The following is a 22,984-nucleotide window of genomic DNA, read 5'->3' on the forward strand; positions in this document are numbered from 1 at the left end:
TCGGCAAAGTCAGCGACTGGACGGAAGCGATCGGCCCATCGGCTTCCGATCACCAATTAGCGAAGCGCGGATGCGCGCGAAGGCTAGAGAAAAACATTTGAAGCAAAAAGCAAAAGAAAGGCGTGCTCACCGCCTCTGGTTGTGTCAAGTAGCATTGCGCTCGTAGCCAAATGTAGCGCTTATACGGACGGCGCGTGACAAGTGAGCCAAAGTGAGCTGCGGCTCATTTGCATATGGGAGCCGTCTTATTTGGAGACTGCTTTGCATTCAACGCTGGCTTCCAGGAGTGAGTTCTTCCTCCTCTTCTTCTTCTTCTTCCTTCTCAGACCTCGGCCACCCATGCAGGAAAGCCATCTCACGGTCGGGCCTGCAACACCTGGGGCCGCTGCAATTAGCCCCGCCTCCCGCCTCCAACGGCCCCGGCAAGGAGCTTCGCACCCGCATGGACTGGACGGTAGGCACCTCAAAGTACTTCTTCCCAATTTGAGGCTGGCTCCACGTTGAGTAACCGCTGGAGACTCCAAGTGCGGCACCATGTCGTCGCCTCCACACCGCTTTGGCTAGCTTTCTTTTTTTGTGACTCATCTCCCGTTGAAGTTAAAAGCGCCACTCCATTATCATCTGCACTCGAGCCACAAATCGCCACTCGAAGGCCGCTGCTGGAGCGCTCTCGTGTTCTTTTGTCGCTTCGGTTGATCCAAGAGAAGCGGGATTTTTTTTATTTTTGCCGGTGTAACAATCCCGTGACGCTTCCTTTCTCCTCATCACCGCTGGCCTTTAGCACGCACACCGCACAATGTCAATAATGGCTCGTTAAAAAAACACCAGGGCTGGATTGGAGTGGCGCAAACAAGCGGCGCCCGCCTTTCACCGCCTCCAATTAAGCGCTCGACACGTGGGTGGGCGGAGGGAGGACTGTCGTGTGAGCCAGCGATCCCATCATCCTGACGTTGTGTGATGCAACACCACGTGCACGCAATGATGCTTTTACTCAGCGCGTAGCGTGCTTTTGTTTCTTCTTGTCACATTCCACGCACTTTCGCCACATTCTCGGTTCATAATACTTCCATACATAGTTTTTCATTATTTGGCAAAACATTTCCCTCTGTCCAGAACATTCTTGAATCATCTGAAAGATCAAACCTAAACAAAACTTAAGATTGATACAATCAAGCGTTTGGCATTCTTGGCATGATTGACCTCTTACTTCATGAAGGCAACATCTGTTATTTCCAAGTGCACCAAAAATACAACTATATCAGATCATCAAGTTATTCTCCAAACATTTCTCATTTCCACATCGTCCATCACATCTCCAAAAATGTCTACTTCTGTCGTCGTTATTGATTTGGCGCGTACTAGCTCGAAGGAGATGCTTCAAATGTTTCTTTCTGGTGTGACTTTAGTAGTTGTATGCTTAGGTGCTTTAGAAACCATTTTCTTTAACGCACAAGTGTGGCCGGTCCATTCAGACGAGTGAGCGCCCTGGACGATGTTTGGAACCTACCACTCGATCGTCAGACTGCAGCGAAGATCCTTTTGGACCTCTGCCAAGACCCTCCTTCCTTCCTCTTCGATGTCATTGCCCCACAGGGACAGCTTTTGGAGGTGGGAGGGGTTGGACCGGAGAGCCTTGGCCAGCGCCTCGCAGCTTTTCTTGCGCAGGTCGCAGCCAACAAGCCTGAGAAGACAAGAGGGCGGCCGGCTGACACAAGCCCAAGGTTCTTGGGCCGGCTGGCCTTCTGCCGCTCGCTTGACGAGGGTGGAGGAGAGCCTTACGTAAGAACTTGCAAGGTGCACTGCGGCTTTGCCAGTCCGGCGGCGAGCGCCTCCAGCCCGTCGTCACCCAAGTTGTTCCGGCTGAGTTCCAGCTCCCTCAGGGTGCGGGACGAGCTTAGAACGGAGGCCAGCGCCTCGCCGCTTTTCTCGCTCAGGTTGCAGCAATGAAGCCTGAGAAGACAAGAGGGCGGCTGACACAAGCCCCAAGGTTCTTGGGCCGGCTGGCCTTCTGCCGCTCGACGGGGGTGGAGGAGAGCCTTACTTGAGGACTTGCAAGGTGCACTGCGGATTTGCCAGTCCGGCGGCGAGCGCCTCCAGCCCGTCGTCACCCAAGTCGTTGGCGCTGAGATCCAGCTCCCTCAGGGTGCGGGACGAGCTTAGAACGGAGGCCAGCGCCTCGCAGCTTTTCTTGCTCAGTCCGCAGTTCATGAGGCTGAGAAGACAAGAGGGCGGGCAGCCGGCTGACACAAGCCCAAGGTTCTTGGGCCGGCTGGCCTTCTGCCGCTCGCTCGACGGGGGTGGAGGAGAGCCTTACTTGAGGACTTGCAAGGTGCACTGCGGATTTGCCAGTCCGGCGGCGAGCGCCTCCAGCCCGTCGTCACCCAAGTCGTTGTCGCTGAGATCCAGCTCCCTCAGGGTGCGGGACGAGCTTAGAACGGAGGCCAGCGCCTTGCCGCTTTTCTCGCTCAGGTTGCAGAAGTCGAGCCTGAGAAGACAAGAGGGCGGCTGACACAGGCCCAAGGTTCTTGGGCCGGCTGGCCTTCTGCCGCTCGCTTGACGAGGGTGGAGGAGAGCCTTACTTGAGGACTTGCAAGGTGCACTGCGGCTTTGCCAGTCCGGCGGCGAGCGCCTCTAGCCCGTCGTCACCCAAGTCGTTGTTGCTGAGATTCAGCTCCTTCAGGCTGCAGGGCGAGCTTAGAGCGGAGGCCAGCGCCTCGCAACTTTTCTTGCTCAGGCCGCAGCGATAGAGCCTGAGAAGACAAGAGGGCGGCTGACACAGGCCCAAGGTTCTTGGGCCGGCTGGCCTTCTGCCGCTCGAGGAGAGCGTTACCAGAGAACTTGCAAGGTGCACTGCGGCTTTGCCAGTCCGGCGGCGAGCGCCTCCAGCCTGTCGTCACCCAAGTCGTTGTCGCTGAGATCCAGCTTCCTCAGGCTGCAGGACGAGCTTAGAACGGAGGCCAGCGCATCGCAGCTTTTCTTGCTCAGGCCGCAGCGATGGAGCCTGAGAAGACAAGAGGGCAGCTGACACAAGCCCAAGGTTCTTGGGCCGGCTGGCCTTCTGCCGCTCGAGGAGAGCCTTACGTGAGAACTTGCAAGGTGCACTGCGGCTTTGCCAGTCCGGCGGCGAGCGCCTCCACCCTGTCGTCATCCCAGTCGTTCCAGCCGAGACTCAGCTCCCTCAGGGTGCGGGACGAGCTTAGAGCGGAGGCCAGCGCCTCGCAGCTTTTCTTGCTCAGTCCGCAGTTCATGAGGCTGAGAAGACAAGAGGGCGGGCAGCCGGCTGACACAAGCCCAAGGTTCTTGGGCCGGCTGGCCTTCTGCCGCTCGCTCGACGGGGGTGGAGGAGAGCCTTACTTGAGGACTTGCAAGGTGCACTGCGGCTTTGCCAGTCCGGCGGCGAGCGCCTCCACCCTGTCGTCAGACAAGTCGTTCCAGCCGAGATTCAGCTCCCTCAGGGTGCGGGACGAGCTTAGAACGGAGGCCAGCACCTCGCCGCTTTTCTTGCTCAGTTTGCAGCCAAGAAGCCTGAGAAGACAAGAGGGCAGCTGACACAAGCCCAAGGTTCTTGGGCCGGCTGGCCTTCTGCCGCTCGACGGGGGTGGAGGAGAGCCTTACGTAAGAACTTGCAAGGTGCACTGCGGCTTTGCCAGTCCGGCGGCAAGCGCCTCCAGCCCGTCGTCACCCAAGTCGTTGCTGCTGAGATCCAGCTCCCTCAGGGTGCGGGACGAGCTTAGAACGGAGGCCAGCGCCTCGCAGCTTTTCTTGCTCATGCCGCAGCGATGGAGCCTGAGAAGACAAGAGGGCGGCTGACACAGGCCCAAGGTTCTTGGGCCGGCTGGCCTTCTGCCGCTCGCTTGACGAGGGTGGAGGAGAGCCTTACTTGAGGACTTGCAAGGTGCACTGCGGCTTTGCCAGTCCGGCGGCGAGCGCCTCCAGCCCGTCGTCACCCAAGTCGTTCTGGCTGAGATTCAGCTCCCTCAGGGTGCGGGACGAGCTTAGAACGGAGGCCAGCGCCTCGCCGCTTTTCTCGCTCAGGTTGCAGCTCTCGAGCCTGAGAAGACAAGAGGGTTTGGGCTGCTGACATGTGCGCGGCCGGTTCAGCGTGCTGGCTCGACGGCACCTACACTGCTTCTCGAGAAGCCTTGACCACCGGCAGCAGCATCAGGAGCCCCTTGTCGGACGGAGCGTAACTCTGGAGGTTGAACCAGCGCAAGGCGTCGTCGGAAGCCCGCAAGAAGAAGACCAGGGCCGACCACATGGCCGGAATTAAGTCGTCCCTGTAGCGCCACCATTCTTTTAGGTACTTTTGGATCTGGTCCAGCAGGGACTCGTCCTTCAGCTCTTTCAGGCAGTAGAACAAGTTGATGTTCTCCTCAGGAGAATTCTTATCTATCTGTTGCTTGATCAAGCGGACTGTTTCTGCGTTGCTGTGGCTGAAGTTCTTGGGAGCCTTCAGCAGCTCGCCCATGAGCTCCTGGTTGCACTGCAAGGAAAGGCCCACCAAGAAGCGGAGGAACAAGTCCAGGTTTCCGTCACTTTCAGAGGCTTTGCGGATGGCCGCCTCGTGGACCCGAACGAGCGACGTCTGCTCGCAACGCATGGGGAGCTCTCCCAGCACGTTCTTGTTGTCCTGGAACAGGCTCATCATCACGTGGAGAGCGGCCAGATATTCCTGGATGCTCAAGTGGATGAACTGAAACATCTTGCCGCGTTGGTATTTCTTGAGCGGGGGTACCTCTTCGAAGACCTCGGTGAAGACTCCCGAGTGTTTTGCGACCTGCAGGTCATCCAAGCCGCTTTCCCGCAAGTCGCTCTCGTAGAAGATCTGTTGCTTTTTCATGAGATGCCGAAAAGCCAGCTCGGCCAGCGCTTTGACGTACTCCGTGCTCTTCTGGCTGCCTCGCTCCTCGGACTTGTCCAGGTGATAGAGTAGGAACTCTGTGTACATCTCGGTCAGGGTTTCGGGCAGCTTCTCTCCGTGCTTCCGATAATCTCCGAGAACGGTGGTGGTGAGCCAGCAGAAGATGGGCATGTGGCACATGATGAAAATGCTGCGGGACTTTTGGATGTGCTTGATGACCTCGTTGGAGAACCTCTTCCTGAAGTAGTCCAGCCGCTGGGAGCGGCTGAAGCCTTTCACCTCGGTTCTGCCGTCCACCAGGCGCGGCGGGATGTCGCGGGCCGCCTGGGGCCGCGTGGTGATCCAAAGCCGGGCGCAGGGAAGCAGGTTCCCCTTGATGAGATGCGCCAGGAGGACCTCCACGGGGTACGCTCGGGTCACATCCAGGCGCTCCTTGCGCTCGTCGCTCAGGTCCAGTTTGAGGCGGCACTCGTCCAAGCCGTCCAGTACAAACAAAATCTTGACGCTGCTGCTTTGGTAGGTGCGCTTGCCCAAATCTTGCAGCCTGACCAAGATGTCCTTCAGCATCTCGACGGCCGCCTTGCTGTGGCAGATGAAGTGCTGGATGAGCTCTGCCAGCGAAATTTTCTCCTCCTGCAAGTTCAACTCGCGGAAGGCGAAGGGAAAGATGAAGTCCACGTCTGTGTTGGTTCCCCCGTTGGCCCAGTCCAGGACAAACTTGCGCACCAGGAAGGTCTTCCCGATGCCCGCGAAGCCCACGGTGACCATGGTGCGAAGGGGCGTCTCGCTTTTGAAGATGTCGCACGGCTCGATGGACTCCTCCTCCTCGTCTTCGCCGCCGCACGTCTCCATCTGAAGGACCTCGTGCTGCTTGTCGGGAAGACCGGCGACGCCGCGGCTAATTTGGAGCTTGGTGTAGACGCTGTCCAGAGCCTCCTGCCGGCTGGGCTCTGTGTTGCCCTCGGGAGCCTTGCAGTACATGGCCCGCAGGTTCTCTTGCAGCTCCCGCTTGAATTCGCCTATCTGGACGGGTAAGGAGGTGCTATCTGAGGGCGCACAGGTGACATCTGAGGGAGCGAGCAGAAGGAGATCAAATGCGTCTTTAGGCTTGGCTGCAAGCGTGCTGCACCCATGCCGCCACTTCCGCTCAAGGAGGCAAGTGAAGGAGGCAAGCGGGGTAGGGCAGCATCGGAGAGCTGCTTTGTGGAAAGCCCCACGCTCACCTTACCTTTGATTTGCAGCCTCTGGGCCAGTTCATAGTTGTTGATCTTCTCCAGAATCTTGATGGTCTCCGCCACAGCGTTCTTGCCGTGCCTGTTCACCAGCTCTTCGGCGATGTGAATCCGGTCGGCGTTTTCTTTTTTGCTCTGAGCCAGATGCGTATAAAACTTGAACTTCTTGAATTCCTCCTCCTGCAGGTCTTCCAGCGTTTCAAACAGCAGCTCCTTGCTCTCGGTATCCTGAGCCATCTTTCCCCCGTGAAACTGAAAGCAAAAGGCGAACCTTGATATTCTCGCGCAACACCATTCCACACCCAAAGCGCAGAAGGTGGCCCGATTTCCACCCATATGAGGACTTGCTTCCTGGTTCTCGAGGCTGCTCGACACGGACTTTGCTACTGGCTTGGCTTCCTGGTCGTTACGTTCAAAGTCCGCTTTATTGTCAATTTCTTCACATGCCAAGACATACAAAGAGATCGAAAATACGTTTCCCACTATCCCGCGGTGACAAGACATAGTACATGATATACATACAAGTAAACAACACAAAAAGTAAAAACAAGAAGGCACAAACAATGACTAAATAAGAGCGATGAATAAATAATAAATAAACAAACAAACAACATAATAAATAAGAGGAGCAAGAATGGAGCAAGTGTGCATACAGCAAACAGTCAGAATATAGCGCAAAAGTACAGGACGTTAAAGAAGTAGCTGACCCCCTCTCCCCCAAACTTCAAACAAAGAAACCAACTGACAATATAGCGAGAAAGCGTCCGACCATCCGGCCGGCTCACTAAATAACACCACAAACGGTCGCTCCTTTTTAAAAGCAAAACTATATGTCTATACGGCTCAAACAAAAGAAAGCAAACTCACTTATCGGTCTCCTTTGCCTCGTCTGCTCTCACCGTGTGACCGCCTTCCCAATGTCAGACCAACGCCCTGCCCTGTCTGTACAAGTCCGTGCACTTCAGACAGACAGACAGACAGACAGACAGACAGACAGACAGGGAAATTCACTTTGGGAGAAAGCAAATTCTCCGCTGGCGCGCTCTGAAAATCACAGCCCGCCACGACAATGATGGCAGTTGATAGGGTTTTCCAGGTTATCTTTATCGTAGGATTATGTTGGAATGTAGACTATAATGATTAACCAATCTTGTCTTGCTCTCACAACGCAGTAAAATAAAGTGGTTGCATCCTCTGCTTGATTGACCAGCTGCAGAGGAAGCAATCGAAGTTGTTCTGTTTCCCACAACATCGTAAAACACCCCCCCCCCCGCTCTGATTTGACCAGAGGCCGGGGGTTCACCAAACCTGTCCACTCTCACCCCCACTCTGTTTCTCCTAATAAATATGCCCTTGCAGGAGGGAGAGTTCAGACCTCCATTCGATCATCGCTGCACGCACAGCGACGAATGGACTCTCCACCTGCAGGTGTCTAAAAGATCCAGGTGGAGGTGTAAGGCGGCGCCGTCTGCTCTCTGCCGGCAGAACGTGCTGAGGCATCACTGGGTGCACCGCCGGCGCCAGGACGGCAAGTGCAAGCAGTGCGGGAAGGTCGGTGGCAGCCACGCACGCAGCCAGGCAGGCAGGCCGGCAAAATGGCCGCCCGCCCGCCCGCCACGCCGTCTAACGGTCTCTGCCAGCGACATCCTTTTCCGTCCTCGTCTTTTGTTTGTCCTTTCCTTCCGCAGAGCTTTCAGCAGAAGTTCTTCCACAGTAAAGAAATCATCGCCATCAGCTGTTCGTGGTGCAAGCAGGCTGTGAGTTTGGCTCAAATTGGAATTCTCGTGCGCGAGCTTGCCCACCATCTGAGCTAAATTCCGTCAGACTAGAAACAAAACATGTAACTAACTCGGCGATGTGATGTTGTGTGAAAATGTTGAAATGAGCTGCTGGCGGGTGCTAATTTGTGTGCCGTACGCCTCGCGCGGGCAGTTCCACAACAAGGTCACGTGCTTCATGCTGCACCAGATCGAGGAACCGTGCTCGCTGGGCGCCCACGCCGACGTCATCGTGCCTCCTTCCTGGATCATCAGAGTCAGGAAACCGCAGGCAAGCTCTGAGCGCCGAGCGCTAACGGCGCGTAGCGCTAACCGCTAACCCCATCTATGCAGAGCTTGCTCAAGAACTCGGCCAGGAGGAAAAAGCGCACGTCTTTCAACAGGAACAGGAAATGACCTCGCCAGGACGCTCAACTGGGGCGGGGTGAGTTCCCAAGCTTCACTCGCCTCCCAAACGCAAACAAACCATTTTTGCTTTGAGCGCTTTACATTTACAACAACAACAACAACTACAAAAAAACATGCTTAAACGTGCGTGTCCCAAAAGTTTTGTCCCAAATCCATGGGCCACAATCCAAGAAGTTTCCGCCATGCAGCCTTCTTCCTGTGCTTGATTTGATTTTGATTTTTTTTCTGGCAGGGCTACACGGACGAGCCCGTGTCCAAGGTTCTGGGCCACGTGGAGGACGGCTCGGTGGTGCAGCTGGACAGGTGGAACCTGCAGGTGGAGCAGAGCGACGGCGCCGAGCGGCAGCTCCAAGACAGAAGGTAAAGGAGAAGCGGCGGGCGGGCGTGTCGCCGGCGTGTCGCTAACGTGCGGTGACTCGCTCAGCTGCCCCTCGACGTCTTCAACAACTACTTCAGCCTGGGCTTCGACGCTCACGTCACGCTGGAGTTCCACGAGTCCAGAGGTGCGTGCCGAAAGCAAGACTGGACTTTAAGAAGCTTGTGAGAAAATAATGGGCAAGAGCTCCACTTTAGTCGTTACCATGTAATTTTGTGTGAAGCAGCCCGTAATTTATCATTCTGAAGCGCCAAAGTAGTTTCAATCAATGGAGCGGAGATAAGCGACCATTGGACCTATTATGGAACTCTGAGAAGAAATTAATGCATTAGCAAGCACTCCCACATGACCTAACAATGGTAGTGGGACGTCATGGTAATGACTTTGTCCTCTGGGGGTGTGTTACCCTCAATAACCAACATCAGCCCTACATGTGGATGTGGGTCAGAACACACACTGGCTTAGACGTCAAATTAAGAGGTGAAGGACCGTGAAAGCAAATTGGCCTCAAACAGGACGAGTGAGAGAGACATGCATCTGTCAGATTCGAAAATTAAATGAGAGCAGGTGCACCTCACGTAACACACAAGAACATCATAGGTATGCACAAAAAAAAAAAAAAAGATAGAGGTTGCAACATTGCTTTATAATTCACGTGCAGTAACAAAGCTTAAGGATTGGAAATACGACTCAAATTTGTGTTATGCTATTTTATGTTTGTACGGCGACCTTGCGTGCCTTATAAATAATGTTTTTTATTATTATTAATACCACACCTACGTTTTTACATTTTGTGACAGACGCAGAACCTGAAGGCATCCATAATACACACTTTATGTCAACAAAGTTAAATATTTGCACAGCACACAGCGAGTTCTGGAGGCAAAACGAAAAGCATTTGTCAAATGTCAAAACAAGCGCACTCAATGTGGCATCTCAGTTTGCGCTTGTGTTGACGTTTAAGGAACCACAAACCACTCTGCTGCTTTCGTCTTTGCAGCCGAATTTACCGAAAGGTTATGAACTCTATAATTAGATAGAACGGATAAATTCCGAAAGTGTTTCTTGGAAGAATTTTACCTGAAAACGGTGAATTCCGTGGTTTTAAGCGGACCCTCCGGAGCTGCCAGGCAGCCCGGATGCCCTCCTCCGCTGTATCCGCCCACAAAAGTAGAACGAAAAACACAGCTCTCGCTCGGTTCCGGTTCCAGGCGTTCTTGTAAAGAAATGGAATAATGTCCTCAGAAACTAAAAAGGGCAATGGGGACAAAGGACGACAACCCCTTAAAACGCTGTTTTTGTGGCGGCGTGAGCCGATTAAAGAGTCGGGAGAGGCAGCTACAGTTCCACAAGCGACTGAGGGGACGGGAGGGGTGCAATCAAGCTAGCTGCCATCAAGCTGTACCAGATAGCAAAGCAGCTTCCTGTTTGAGTAAAAAAATAAAAGCATTACAGCATCCGGTTACTGGGAGAGAAAAGAAGTTCAAGAGTTCGTCCTTTATCGTCATACTCGCAGTCAAATCCCGGCATTTATTCTAAAATAATTATAAATATTAAAATATTAAAACAAACGACGCTTTTATTGTTTTAGTTTTAATGGCGATCCACGTGGTCACCTTTTATGAACAAATGTTGATACTAATATTGAAAGCTGGGCGATTTCTAGTGACAGCGCGCCCTCTGCTGGTCAAGTTGAGACGGGTGAAGCGTGTATTATTGCAGGCCATTAGGATTCCGTTAAATTAAAGTTAAAGTCATGATGAAATTTATACAGATATAGCTACATTTAACCGTGCGGTATTTTAAGTTATTGAAATATAAAGAATATACACCCAACAACAACAAAAGGATACGTGTGTTGTTGTTCTGCTCTTTGACCTACATCCATATTACTAGTGAAGTGACCCGACAAGAGCGCCTACCAACCTCCTAAACTATGTCGCGGGCTGCCGAAAGGCTGAAATTGATGATCGGGCATCTCGATCGGACCCCCGCCGTGGTTGTATCCTCTTTAATTTTTTGGATCTTTACCGCGGCTAACTTCATCTGATATATCCGAGAGCTGTGCATCGAGACGTGGAAAGCTTCACCTTCGAAATATGCTTCGAGCTGAGCAGGCAGCCTGCTCGCTTGCTCGCGCGCGCGTGCGTGAGGCCCAGCTGCCTCCCCCGGCCACCCCTCCTCCTCCTCCTCCTCCTCCTCTTCATCTTCATCCTCCGGCACGAGGATGTGAGCGCAGCAGCAGGAGCAGCAGCAGCAGCGGCGGTGGTGACGCTGGTGGCCGTGGCCGCCGTTGCCGTTCGCTTCCAGGAGTGCGGGGGAGACGAGGAGGCCGGGGGGCCGCCGGGCACCGACAGGCCGAGCGGCGGCAGGGGGGAGCGGGTGTCGGCGGCCGAGGAGGAGCCGTGGAGGCGGAGCCGGCTGCCCGACGCCAACCATGGACGCTTCCCCGCAGCCGTCGCGGCACACTTGAAATTTCCCAGAGAGGGAACAGCTTATAAATAGAAGCAGAGGAAGGTCGGGAAGGAAAGAGTCTGACTTCCTGAGCGCAACCTGACGACGGACGGGATGCGCCGCGGTGACACACAAAAAGAAAAAGGAAAAAAAAAAAACACAGCAAGCCGCAAAAAGACGGAAGCTCCAAAGTGTCTACTTTGGGCTTCTGCTTCTTTCTTCTTTGGTGGCGCATTTTTCTTTTTGTCAAGTCAGCATACATCCTTGCATTTCTCCCATTGTCACCCACGCATTACTATTTTTATCCCGGGATTCGTGTGTTAGGTTCAAAGTGTAAACTGAATATCTGAATAAAAGAAAAGGCTCAGCAGACAAAAACAAGTGAAGCAGAGTGTTGATTTTTCTCGCGAGGAGTGCAATACAGATTGCTTTCTACAATCTCGTCACACTAAAAATCGTTAATAAAATATCAGGGCTGGATTGGAGTGGCGCGAACAAGCGGCGCCCGCCGTTCGCCGCCTCCAATTAAGCGCTCGACACGTGGGTGGGCGGAGGGAGGACTGTCGTGTGAGCCAGCGATCCCATCATCCTGACGTTGTTTAGTAATTGTATGCTTAGGTGCTTTAGAACCCATTTTCTTCAACGCACAAGTGTGGCCGGTCCATTCAGACGAGTGAGCGCCCTGGAAGATGTTTGGAACCTACCACTTGATCCTCAGACTGCAGCGAGGATCCTTTTGGACCTCTGCCAAGACCCTCCTTCCTTCCTCTTTGATGTCATTGCCCCGCAGGTTCAGCTTTTGGAGGTGGGAGGGGTTGGACCGGAGAGCCTCGGCCAGCACCTCGCAGCTTTTATTGCTCAGTTTGCAGCGATGAAGCCTGAGAAGACAAGAGGGCGGCTGACACAAGCCCAAAGTTCTTGGGCCGGCTGGCCTTCTGCCGCTCGCTTGACGGGGGTGGAGGAGAGCCTTACTTGAGGACTTGCAAGGTGCACTGCGGCTTTGCCAGTCCGGCGGCGAGCGCCTCCAGCCCGTCGTCACCCAAGTCGTTCAAGCTGAGATCCAGCTCCCTCAGGGTGCGGGACGAGCTTAGAACGGAGGCCAGCGCCTCGCCGCTTTTCTCGCTCAGCTCGCAGTCAAAGAGCCTGAGAAGACAAGAGGGCGGCCGGCTGACACAAGCCCAAGGTTCTTGGGCCGGCTGGCCTTCTGCCGCTCGAGGAGAGCCTTACGTGAGAACTTGCAAGGTGCACTGCGGCTTTGCCAGTCCGGCGGCGAGCGCCTCCAGCCCGTCGTCACCCAAGTCGTTCAAGGTGAGATCCAGCTCCCTCAGGGTGCGGGACGAGCTTAGAGCGGAGGCCAGCGCCTCGCAGCTTTTCTTGCTCAGTCCGCAGCTCATGAGCCTGAGAAGACAAGAGGGCGGCCGGCTGACACAAGCCCAAGGTTCTTGGGCCGGCTGGCCTTCTGCCGCTCGAGGAGAGCCTTACGTGAGAACTTGCAAGGTGCACTGCGGCTTTGCCAGTCCGGCGGCGAGCGCCTCCAGCCCGTCGTCACCCAAGTTGTTCCAGCTGAGATCCAGCTCCATCAGGGTGCGGGACGAGCTTAGAACGGAGGCCAGCGCATCGCAGCTTTTCTTGCTCAGCTTGCCGTGGCTGAGCCTGAGAAGACAAGAGGGCGGCTGACACAGGCCCAAGGTTCTTGGGCCGGCTGGCCTTCTGCCGCTCGCTTGACGAGGGTGGAGGAGAGCCTTACTTGAGGACTTGCAAGGTGCACTGCGGCTTTGCCAGTCCGGCGGCGAGCGCCTCCAGCCCGTCGTCACCCAAGTTGTTCCGGCTGAGTTCCAGCTCCCTCAGGGTGCGGGACGAGCTTAGAACGGAGGCCAGCGCATCGCAGCTTTTCTTGCTCAGCTTGCAGCCAAGAAGCCTGAGAAGACAAGAGGGCAGCTGACACAAGCCCAAGGTTCTTGGGCCGGCTGGCCTTCTGCCGCTCGAGGAGAGCCTTACGTGAGAACTTGCAAGGTGCACTGCGGCTTTGCCAGTCCGGCGGCGAGCGCCTCCAGCCTGTCGTCACCCAAGTCGTTGTCGCTGAGATCCAGCTTCCTCAGGCTGCAGGACGAGCTTAGAACGGAGGCCAGCGCCTCGCAGCTTTTCTTGCTCAGTTTGCAGCCAAGAAGCCTGAGAAGACAAGAGGGCAGCTGACACAAGCCCAAGGTTCTTGGGCCGGCTGGCCTTCTGCCGCTCGACGGGGGTGGAGGAGAGCCTTACGTAAGAACTTGCAAGGTGCACTGCGGCTTTGCCAGTCCGGCGGCAAGCGCCTCCAGCCCGTCGTCACCCAAGTCGTTGCTGCTGAGATCCAGCTCCCTCAGGGTGCGGGACGAGCTTAGAACGGAGGCCAGCGCCTCGCAGCTTTTCTTGCTCATGCCGCAGCGATGGAGCCTGAGAAGACAAGAGGGCGGCTGACACAGGCCCAAGGTTCTTGGGCCGGCTGGCCTTCTGCCGCTCGCTTGACGAGGGTGGAGGAGAGCCTTACTTGAGGACTTGCAAGGTGCACTGCGGCTTTGCCAGTCCGGCGGCGAGCGCCTCCAGCCCGTCGTCACCCAAGGTGTTGTCGCTGAGATCCAGCTTCCTCAGGGTGTGGGACGAGCTTAGAACGGAGGCCAGCGCCTCGCCGCTTTTCTCGCTCAGGTTGCAGTCGTCGAGCCTGAGAAGACAAGAGGGTTTGGGCTGCTGACATGTGCGCGGCCGGTTCAGCGTGCTGGCTCGACGGCACCTACACTGCTTCTCGAGAAGCCTTGACCACCGGCAGCAGCATCAGGAGCCCCTTGTCGGACGGAGCGTAACTCTGGAGGTTGAACCAGCGCAAGGCGTCGTCGGAAGCCCGCAAGAAGAAGACCAGGGCCGACCACATGGCCGGAATTAAGTCGTCCCTGTAGCGCCACCATTCTTTTAGGTACTTTTGGATCTGGTCCAGCAGGGACTCGTCCTTCAGCTCTTTCAGGCAGTAGAACAAGTTGATGTTCTCCTCAGGAGAATTCTTATCTATCTGTTGCTTGATCAAGCGGACTGTTTCTGCGTTGCTGTGGCTGAAGTTCTTGGGAGCCTTCAGCAGCTCGCCCATGAGCTCCTGGTTGCACTGCAAGGAAAGGCCCACCAAGAAGCGGAGGAACAAGTCCAGGTTTCCGTCACTTTCAGAGGCTTTGCGGATGGCCGCCTCGTGGACCCGAACGAGCGACGTCTGCTCGCAACGCATGGGGAGCTCTCCCAGCACGTTCTTGTTGTCCTGGAACAGGCTCATCATCACGTGGAGAGCGGCCAGATATTCCTGGATGCTCAAGTGGATGAACTGAAACATCTTGCCGCGTTGGTATTTCTTGAGCGGGGGTACCTCTTCGAAGACCTCGGTGAAGACTCCCGAGTGTTTTGCGACCTGCAGGTCATCCAAGCCGCTTTCCCGCAAGTCGCTCTCGTAGAAGATCTGTTGCTTTTTCATGAGATGCCGAAAAGCCAGCTCGGCCAGCGCTTTGACGTACTCCGTGCTCTTCTGGCTGCCTCGCTCCTCGGACTTGTCCAGGTGATAGAGTAGGAACTCTGTGTACATCTCGGTCAGGGTTTCGGGCAGCTTCTCTCCGTGCTTCCGATAATCTCCGAGAACGGTGGTGGTGAGCCAGCAGAAGATGGGCATGTGGCACATGATGAAAATGCTGCGGGACTTTTGGATGTGCTTGATGACGTCCTCGTTGGAGAACCTCTTCCTGAAGTAGTCCAGCCGCTGGGAGCGGCTGAAGCCTTTCACCTCGGTTCTGCCGTCCACCAGGCGCGGCGGGATGTCGCGGGCCGCCTGGGGCCGCGTGGTGATCCAAAGCCGGGCGCAGGGAAGCAGGTTCCCCTTGATGAGATGCGCCAGGAGGACCTCCACGGGGTACGCTCGGGTCACATCCAGGCGCTCCTTGCGCTCGTCGCTCAGGTCCAGTTTGAGGCGGCACTCGTCCAAGCCGTCCAGTACAAACAAAATCTTGACGCTGCTGCTTTGGTAGGTGCGCTTGCCCAAATCTTGCAGCCTGACCAAGATGTCCTTCAGCATCTCGACGGCCGCCTTGCTGTGGCAGATGAAGTGCTGGATGAGCTCTGCCAGCGAAATTTTCTCCTCCTGCAAGTTCAACTCGCGGAAGGCGAAGGGAAAGATGAAGTCCACGTCTGTGTTGGTTCCCCCGTTGGCCCAGTCCAGGACAAACTTGCGCACCAGGAAGGTCTTCCCGATGCCCGCGAAGCCCACGGTGACCATGGTGCGAAGGGGCGTCTCGCTTTTGAAGATGTCGCACGGCTCGATGGACTCCTCCTCCTCGTCTTCGCCGCCGCACGTCTCCATCTGAAGGACCTCGTGCTGCTTGTCGGGAAGACCGGCGACGCCGCGGCTAATTTGGAGCTTGGTGTAGACGCTGTCCAGAGCCTCCTGCCGGCTGGGCTCTGTGTTGCCCTCGGGAGCCTTGCAGTACATGGCCCGCAGGTTCTCTTGCAGCTCCCGCTTGAATTCGCCTATCTGGACGGGTAAGGAGGTGCTATCTGAGGGCGCACAGGTGACATCTGAGGGAGCGAGCAGAAGGAGATCAAATGCGTCTTTAGGCTTGGCTGCAAGCGTGCTGCACCCATGCCGCCACTTCCGCTCAAGGAGGCAAGTGAAGGAGGCAAGCGGGGTAGGGCAGCATCGGAGAGCTGCTTTGTGGAAAGCCCCACGCTCACCTTACCTTTGATTTGCAGCCTCTGGGCCAGTTCATAGTTGTTGATCTTCTCCAGAATCTTGATGGTCTCCGCCACAGCGTTCTTGCCGTGCCTGTTCACCAGCTCTTCGGCGATGTGAATCCGGTCGGCGTTTTCTTTTTTGCTCTGAGCCAGATGCGTATAAAACTTGAACTTCTTGAATTCCTCCTCCTGCAGGTCTTCCAGCGTTTCAAACAGCAGCTCCTTGCTCTCGGTATCCTGAGCCATCTTTCCCCCGTGAAACTGAAAGCAAAAGGCGAACCTTGATATTCTCGCGCAACACCATTCCACACCCAAAGCGCAGAAGGTGGCCCGATTTCCACCCATATGAGGACTTGCTTCCTGGTTCTCGAGGCTGCTCGACACGGACTTTGCTACTGGCTTGGCTTCCTGGTCGTTACGTTCAAAGTCCGCTTTATTGTCAATTTCTTCACATGCCAAGACATACAAAGAGATCGAAAATACGTTTCCCACTATCCCGCGGTGACAAGACATAGTACATGATATACATACAAGTAAACAACACAAAAAGTAAAAACAAGAAGGCACAAACAATGACTAAATAAGAGCGATGAATAAATAATAAATAAACAAACAAACAACATAATAAATAAGAGGAGCAAGAATGGAGCAAGTGTGCATACAGCAAACAGTCAGAATATAGCGCAAAAGTACAGGACGTTAAAGAAGTAGCTGACCCCCTCTCCCCCAAACTTCAAACAAAGAAACCAACTGACAATATAGCGAGAAAGCGTCCGACCATCCGGCCGGCTCACTAAATAACACCACAAACGGTCGCTCCTTTTTAAAAGCAAAACTATATGTCTATACGGCTCAAACAAAAGAAAGCAAACTCACTTATCGGTCTCCTTTGCCTCGTCTGCTCTCACCGTGTGACCGCCTTCCCAATGTCAGACCAACGCCCTGCCCTGTCTGTACAAGTCCGTGCACTTCAGACAGACAGACAGACAGACAGACAGACAGACAGACAGACAGACAGACAGACAGACAGACAGACAGGGAAATTCACTTTGGGAGAAAGCAAATTCTCCGCTGGCGCGCTCTGAAAATCACAGCCCGCCACGACAATGATGGCAGTTGATAGGGTTTTCCAGGTTATCTTTATCGTAGGATTATGTTGGAATGTAGACTATAATGATTAACCAATCTTGTCTTGCTCTCACAACGCAGTAAAATAAAGTGGTTGCATCCTCTGCTTGATTGACCAGCTGCAGAGGAAGCAATCGAAGTTGTTCTGTTTCCCACAACATCGTAAAACACCCCCCCCCCCGCTCTGATTTGACCAGAGGCCGGGGGTTCACCAAACCTGTCCACTCTCACCCCCACTCTGTTTCTCCTAATAAATATGCCCTTGCAGGAGGGAGAGTTCAGACCTCCATTCGATCATCGCTGCACGCACAGCGACGAATGGACTCTCCACCTGCAGGTGTCTAAAAGATCCAGGTGGAGGTGTAAGGCGGCGCCGTCTGCTCTCTGCCGGCAGAACGTGCTGAGGCATCACTGGGTGCACCGCCGGCGCCAGGACGGCAAGTGCAAGCAGTGCGGGAAGGTCGGTGGCAGCCACGCACGCAGCCAGGCAGGCAGGCCGGCAAAATGGCCGCCCGCCCGCCCGCCCGCCACGCCGTCTAACGGTCTCTGCCAGCGACATCCTTTTCCGTCCTCGTCTTTTGTTTGTCCTTTCCTTCCGCAGAGCTTTCAGCAGAAGTTCTTCCACAGTAAAGAAATCATCGCCATCAGCTGTTCGTGGTGCAAGCAGGCTGTGAGTTTGGCTCAAATTGGAATTCTCGTGCGCGAGCTTGCCCACCATCTGAGCTAAATTCCGTCAGACTAGAAACAAAACATGTAACTAACTCGGCGATGTGATGTTGTGTGAAAATGTTGAAATGAGCTGCTGGCGGGTGCTAATTTGTGTGCCGTACGCCTCGCGCGGGCAGTTCCACAACAAGGTCACGTGCTTCATGCTGCACCAGATCGAGGAACCGTGCTCGCTGGGCGCCCACGCCGACGTAATCGTGCCTCCCTCCTGGATCATCAGAGTCAGGAAACCGCAGGCAAGCTCCGAGCGCCAAGCGCGTAGCGCTAACGGCGCATAGCGCTAACCGCTAACCCCATCTATGCACAGAGCTTGCTCAAGAACTCGGCCAGGAGGAAAAAGTTCACGTCTTTCAACAGGAACAGGAAATGACCTCGCCAGGACGCTCAACTGGGGCGGGGTGAGTTCCCAAGCTTCACTCGCCTCCCAAACGCAAACAAACCATTTTTGCTTTGAGCGCTTTACATTTACAACAACAACAACAACTACAAAAAAAACATGCTTAAATGTGCGTGTCCCAAAAGTTTTGTCCCAAATCCATGGGCCACAATCCAAGAAGTTTCCGCCATGCAGCCTTCTTCCTGTGCTTGATTTGATTTTGATTTTTTTTCTGGCAGGGCTACACGGACGAGCCCGTGTCCAAGGTTCCGGGCCACGTGGAGGACGGCTCGGTGGTGCAGCTGGACAGGTGGAACCTGCAGGTGGAGCAGAGCGACGGCGCCGAGCGGCAGCTCCAAGACAGAAGGTAAAGGAGAAGCGGCGGGCGGGCGTGTCGCCGGCGTGTCGCTAACGTGCGGTGACTCGCTCAGCTGCCCCTCGACGTCTTCAACAACTACTTCAGCCTGGGCTTCGACGCTCACGTCACGCTGGAGTTCCACGAGTCCAGAGGTGCGTGCCGAAAGCAAGACTGGACTTTAAGAAGCTTGTGAGAAAATAATGGGCAAGAGCTCCACTTTAGTCGTTACCATGTAATTTTGTGTGAAGCAGCCCGTAATTTATCATTCTGAAGCGCCAAAGTAGTTTCAATCAATGGAGCGGAGATAAGCGAGCATTGGACCTATTATGGAACTCTGAGAAGAAATTAATGCATTAGCAAGCACTCCCACATGACCTAACAATGGTAGTGGGACGTCATGGTAATGACTTTGTCCTCTGGGGGTGTGTTACCCTCAATAACCAACATCAGCCCTACATGTGGATGTGGGTCAGAACACACACTGGCTTAGACGTCAAATTAAGAGGTGAAGGACCGTGAAAGCAAATTGGCCTCAAACAGGACGAGTGAGAGAGACATGCATCTCATGCAAAACGAAAAGCATTTGTCAAACGTCAAAACAAGCGCACTCAATGTGGCATCTCAGTTTGCGCTTGTGTTGACGTTTTAGGAACCACAAACCACTCTGCTGCTTTCGTCTTTGCAGCCGAATTTACCGAAAGGTTATGAACTCTATAATTAGATAGAACGGATAAATTCCGAAAGTGTTTCTTGGAAGAATTTTACCTGAAAACGGTGAATTCCGTGGTTTTAAGCGGACCCTCCGGAGCTGCCAGGCCCGGATGCCCTCCTCCGCTGTATCCGCCCACAAAAGTAGACCGAAAAACATAGCTCTCGCTCGGTTCCGGTTCCAGGCGTTCTTGTAAAGAAATGGAATAATGTCCTCAGAAACTAAAAAGGGCAATGGGGACAAAGGACGACAGACGGAACCCCTTAAAAACGCTGTTTTTGTGGCGGCGTGAGCCGATTAAAGAGTCGGGAGAGGCAGCTACAGTTCCACAAGCGACTGAGGGGACGGGAGGGGTGCAATCAAGCTAGCTGCCATCAAGCTGTACTAGATAGCAAAGCAGCTTCCTCTTTGAGTAAAAAATAAAAGCATTACAGCATCCGGTTACTCGGAGAGAAAAGAAGTTCAAGATTCAAGAGTTCGTCCTTTATCGTCATACTCGCAGTCAAATCCCGGCATTAATTCTAAAATAATTATAATTATTAAAATATTAAAACAAACGACGCTTTTATTGTTTTAGCTTTAATGGCGATCCACGTTGTCACCATTTATTTACAAATGTTGATACTAATTTTGAAAGCTGGGCGATTTCTAATGACAGGGCGCCCTCTGCTGGTGAAGTTGAGACGGGTGAAGCGTGTATTATTGCAGGCCATTAGAATTCCGTTAAATTAATAAAGTCATGATGCAATTTGTACAGATATAGCTACATTTAACTGTGCGGTATTTTAAGTTATATATCCGAGAGCTGTGCATCGAGACGTGGAAAGCTTCACCTTCGAAATATGCTTCGAGCTGAGCAAGCGGCCTGCTCGCTCGCTGGCGCGTGCGTGAGGCCCAGCTGCCTCCCCCGGCTACCCCCCCCCCCCCCTTCTCCTTGTTCTCCTCCTCCTCCTCTTCATCTTCATCCTCCGGCACGAGGATATGAGCGCAGCAGCAGGAGCAGAGGCAGGAGCGGCGGCGGCGGCAGCGGCAAGCTGACAAGTTGACGACAACAGATAACTCGGATAACTTTGAAGGAAGTCGAAGATACTATACTGAGTTGTTCAAGCAAGAAATCAATTGACGTTGATGAACTAGACACGAGGACGCTAAAATATATAGTGCATGCCATTTCGCCTCCACTTATACATATCTGCAATCTATCATTCAACAGTGGGATATTTCCTGATAAAATGAAAATTGCCAAAGTTCTACCCATATTTAAAAAAGGAGACAAACACCAGATCACCAACTATCGCCCAATCTCTATCCTCCCCCAATGTTCTAAAATCATTGAGAAATTATTTAATAGCAGGCTGGAGAATTACATTGAACAAAAAAATACACTGTCAAAAAATCAATATGGTTTTCGTAAAAAACATTCGACTGCACACGCACTTTTAGATTTTGTAGAAACCACTAAAATGGCGATGGATCGAAAACTATATAGTATTGGAATATTTCTTGATATTAAAAAGGCCTTTGACACAATTCATCATGAAATATTGATTGAGAAATTGTATAGATATGGGGTAAAGGGTACAGCCTTAAAATGGATCAGGAGTTACTTAAAAAAATAGAACCCAATTTGTACAGGTAGAGACCAACAGGTCACCTACATTGAAAATAACGTGTGGCGTCCCCCAAGGGTCAATTTTGGGCCCTAGGTTATTCACGCTATACATAAATGACATTGCAAAGGCATGTTCCCTCAAAATGGTAATGTTTGCCGATGACACCAGTATATTATGTACTGGACATAATTTAAGACACATGGAAGCTTGTATAAACAGAGAAATGTCAATTTTACAGGCTTGGTTCAATGCAAATAAATGATCTTTAAATCCATCCAAAACTAAATATATGCTATTTGGGAAAAGAAAACCAAGCGAAGACTTAAACTTAGTGTCAAACGGTACCAAGATCGAACGAGTTAATGAGTATCAAATGCTTGGCATAACACTTGATTGTTTACTTAACTGGAAACAATAAATTACAAACTTGTGCAAAAAAATATCAAGAAATATGGCCATTCTGTGGAGGCTGCAAAAGAAAATTAGTACATCTGCTTTAAGAATAATGTATTTGACACTCATAGAGCCACATCTACATTATTGTTCAGAGGTCTGGGGTCACGCATACCAGACAGCAATAGAACCACTTTACAAACAACAGAAAAGAGCACTGAGGATCATTTGCAAAAAGCCGTACAATTCTCACACGAACAACCTCTTTATAAACACTGGAATACTGAAGCTCCAAGACTTAATCACTTTAGCAGGACTGTTAAATGTGTACAAAGCTTCTAGATGTATGCTACCAGCAAATATTCAAAGCCTATTCACCCTGAGGGACACAAAACACGACCTCAGAGGATTATTAAACTTTGACCAACGACAAGTGTCCAGTACACTCGGAGGTCAATCGCTGACGGTTGTCGGTGTAAGAAATTGGAACAAACTCAACTCTGACCTAAAACTATCCGAAAATTTCAAGGACTTCAAGAAAAAACTGAGAGCCTCTCTCATATCAAATTACGTAAGCTGAGTCCGCGGCAACCCTGGGACGAAAGCATTGATAGCTGTTTGTTACACTCGATACAAATCATTCAAATTCCAAATATTAGCATCATACATAACCATACATTTTTGATGTTGGCTATTTTGAAACAAAATGTGTAAATGCACTCATGTACAAATATTAGCATCATACATAACCAGAAATTTTTATGTTGACTATTTTAAAATTAATGTGTTACATAATATCTGTGAAGACTCTCATGAAATTGCTGTGTGATAAATATCTGTGAAAACACGAAAAATCTTTGGACGAAAGTTTTGGGACTCGATAAGCAAGACTGCTTCCACCCGTTCCGTTTTCGGCAAGTACGAAACGAACTCTAAGCTTTGTAAAGAAAGTGTGACTTTGATGATGTCTGTGTACAAGCTGAAATAAACAACAAAAAAAACATTTTCAGACGCCGTGCCACGTTACACAGCCGACGGCATGCTTGGACTTTGTTCAGCGGCAACATAAAGCAGCCGGCCGGTCGCCTCAGCGGACTAACCCTAACCCTAACCTTCTCAGCCTGCATTTGATGTCCGCCGTGGAGCCGTCCGCCGCCGTGCCGTGCTCGAGATGCTTTGTGCCTTCCGGCTGAGCGGACTTGCTGCGTGACGTGAGTCTCGTCGGCTCAGCTCGGCTCGACTCACCCTATAAACCTTGTGAGGAAGGGAAAAAAAGAAAGGGATCAATTTGGGGAGAAACAAACAAACAAACAAAAAAAAAAACCAAGAAGGACCCGTCAGCTTGTTCTGGCAGACTCGGCAAAGTCAGCGACTGGACGGAAGCGATCGGCCCATCGGCTTCCGATCACCAATTAGCGAAGCGCGGATGCGCGCGAAGGCTAGAGAAAAACATTTGAAGCAAAAAGCAAAAGAAAGGCGTGCTCACCGCCTCTGGTTGTGTCAAGTAGCATTGCGCTCGTAGCCAAATGTAGCGCTTATACGGACGGCGCGTGACAAGTGAGCCAAAGTGAGCTGCGGCTCATTTGCATATGGGAGCCGTCTTATTTGGAGACTGCTTTGCATTCAACGCTGGCTTCCAGGAGTGAGTTCTTCCTCCTCTTCTTCCTTCTCAGACCTCGGCCACCCATGCAGGAAAGCCATCTCACGGTCGGGCCTGCAACACCTGGGGCCGCTGCAATTAGCCCCGCCTCCCGCCTCCAACGGCCCCGGCAAGGAGCTTCGCACCCGCATGGACTGGACGGTAGGCACCTCAAAGTACTTCTTCCCAATTTGAGGCTGGC

At 52.8% G+C, this 22,984-nt stretch overlaps 6 protein-coding genes across 12 annotated transcripts in view; 2 read left to right on the forward strand and 4 right to left on the reverse strand.

Annotated features, from left to right (window-relative positions):
• LOC148379268 (NACHT, LRR and PYD domains-containing protein 12-like) overlaps nt 1-7,015 on the reverse strand; it is an 8,280-nt gene extending 1,265 nt beyond the window's left edge. Inside the window, exons 1-13 of one of the 4 annotated variants that reach the window (XM_088366308.1) lie at nt 6,961-7,015; nt 6,090-6,345; nt 4,125-5,928; nt 3,881-4,051; nt 3,616-3,786; nt 3,355-3,525; nt 3,082-3,252; nt 2,831-3,001; nt 2,580-2,750; nt 2,315-2,485; nt 2,042-2,212; nt 1,780-1,950; nt 1,508-1,681 (exon numbers count right to left, since the gene is read on the reverse strand). In XM_088366308.1, the coding sequence (XP_088222434.1) occupies nt 1,508-1,681; nt 1,780-1,950; nt 2,042-2,212; nt 2,315-2,485; nt 2,580-2,750; nt 2,831-3,001; nt 3,082-3,252; nt 3,355-3,525; nt 3,616-3,786; nt 3,881-4,051; nt 4,125-5,928; nt 6,090-6,330 (3,758 nt within the window). In that variant the 5' untranslated portion in view covers nt 6,331-6,345; nt 6,961-7,015. Of the gene's footprint in view, nt 1-130; nt 1,682-1,779; nt 1,951-2,041; nt 2,213-2,314; nt 2,486-2,579; nt 2,751-2,830; nt 3,002-3,081; nt 3,253-3,354; nt 3,526-3,615; nt 3,787-3,880; nt 4,052-4,124; nt 5,929-6,089; nt 6,346-6,960 lie in introns of those variants that run through there. The other 3 variants (XM_088366310.1, XM_088366311.1, XM_088366312.1) reach the window with 3 other exon arrangements.
• LOC148379270 (NACHT, LRR and PYD domains-containing protein 3-like) overlaps nt 1-22,984 on the reverse strand; it is a 48,121-nt gene that overhangs the window by 1,265 nt on the left and 23,872 nt on the right. Inside the window, exons 8-9 of the mRNA XM_088366342.1 lie at nt 19,194-22,397; nt 9,736-9,903 (exon numbers count right to left, since the gene is read on the reverse strand). Coding sequence (XP_088222468.1) covers nt 22,385-22,397 — 13 coding nt within the window. The 3' untranslated portion in view covers nt 9,736-9,903; nt 19,194-22,384. The remainder of the gene's footprint in view (nt 1-9,735; nt 9,904-19,193; nt 22,398-22,984) is intronic.
• The window catches only part of LOC148379269 (NACHT, LRR and PYD domains-containing protein 12-like), a 34,040-nt gene that overhangs the window by 1,265 nt on the left and 9,791 nt on the right, over nt 1-22,984 (reverse strand). The window lies entirely within an intron of this gene.
• Nucleotides 4,301-9,430, forward strand: LOC148379271 (diacylglycerol kinase iota-like). 2 transcript variants are annotated; one of them, XR_015855293.1, is made up of 6 exons: nt 4,301-7,644; nt 7,782-7,850; nt 8,026-8,142; nt 8,205-8,295; nt 8,512-8,639; nt 8,704-9,430. XR_015855293.1 is itself a non-coding variant. In XM_088366375.1 (5 exons), exons 1-4 carry the CDS (start codon nt 7,441-7,443, stop codon nt 8,265-8,267), a joined length of 453 nt encoding a protein of 150 aa, XP_088222501.1. In that variant the 5' UTR covers nt 4,301-7,440; the 3' UTR covers nt 8,268-8,295; nt 8,512-9,430. The 2 variants fall into 2 exon arrangements, 1 of the variants encoding a protein (XP_088222501.1); XM_088366375.1 differs by having other exon boundaries at nt 8,512-9,430.
• On the reverse strand, nt 10,850-19,344 carry LOC148379272 (NACHT, LRR and PYD domains-containing protein 12-like). 2 transcript variants are annotated; one of them, XM_088366317.1, is made up of 12 exons: nt 19,194-19,344; nt 16,717-16,808; nt 15,846-16,101; nt 13,878-15,684; nt 13,634-13,804; nt 13,369-13,539; nt 13,108-13,278; nt 12,857-13,027; nt 12,592-12,762; nt 12,337-12,507; nt 12,082-12,252; nt 11,487-11,987 (listed from the first exon to the last, which is right to left on the reverse strand). In XM_088366317.1, exons 3-12 carry the CDS (start codon nt 16,084-16,086, stop codon nt 11,810-11,812), a joined length of 3,423 nt encoding a protein of 1,140 aa, XP_088222443.1. In that variant the 5' UTR covers nt 16,087-16,101; nt 16,717-16,808; nt 19,194-19,344; the 3' UTR covers nt 11,487-11,809. The 2 variants fall into 2 exon arrangements, with proteins under 2 accessions (XP_088222444.1, XP_088222443.1); XM_088366318.1 differs by lacking the exons at nt 12,082-12,252; nt 12,337-12,507; nt 12,592-12,762; nt 12,857-13,027; nt 13,108-13,278 and adding an exon at nt 10,850-11,123 and having other exon boundaries at nt 11,814-11,987.
• Nucleotides 13,789-20,754, forward strand: LOC148379273 (diacylglycerol kinase iota-like). Of its 2 annotated transcripts, XM_088366374.1 has the most exons (6): nt 13,789-17,428; nt 17,570-17,638; nt 17,814-17,930; nt 18,002-18,092; nt 18,310-18,437; nt 18,502-20,068. In XM_088366374.1, the coding sequence occupies exons 1-4, from the start codon at nt 17,225-17,227 to the stop codon at nt 18,062-18,064; spliced, it is 453 nt and encodes a 150-aa protein (XP_088222500.1). In that variant the 5' UTR covers nt 13,789-17,224; the 3' UTR covers nt 18,065-18,092; nt 18,310-18,437; nt 18,502-20,068. The 2 variants fall into 2 exon arrangements, with proteins under 2 accessions (XP_088222500.1, XP_088222498.1); XM_088366372.1 differs by having other exon boundaries at nt 13,789-17,638; nt 18,502-20,754.

This window comes from Syngnathus floridae, chromosome 22 (assembly GCF_059516105.1).
Source record: "Syngnathus floridae isolate MCC-2025c chromosome 22, RoL_Sflo_1.0, whole genome shotgun sequence".
Taxonomy (NCBI): Eukaryota; Metazoa; Chordata; class Actinopteri; order Syngnathiformes; family Syngnathidae; genus Syngnathus; species Syngnathus floridae.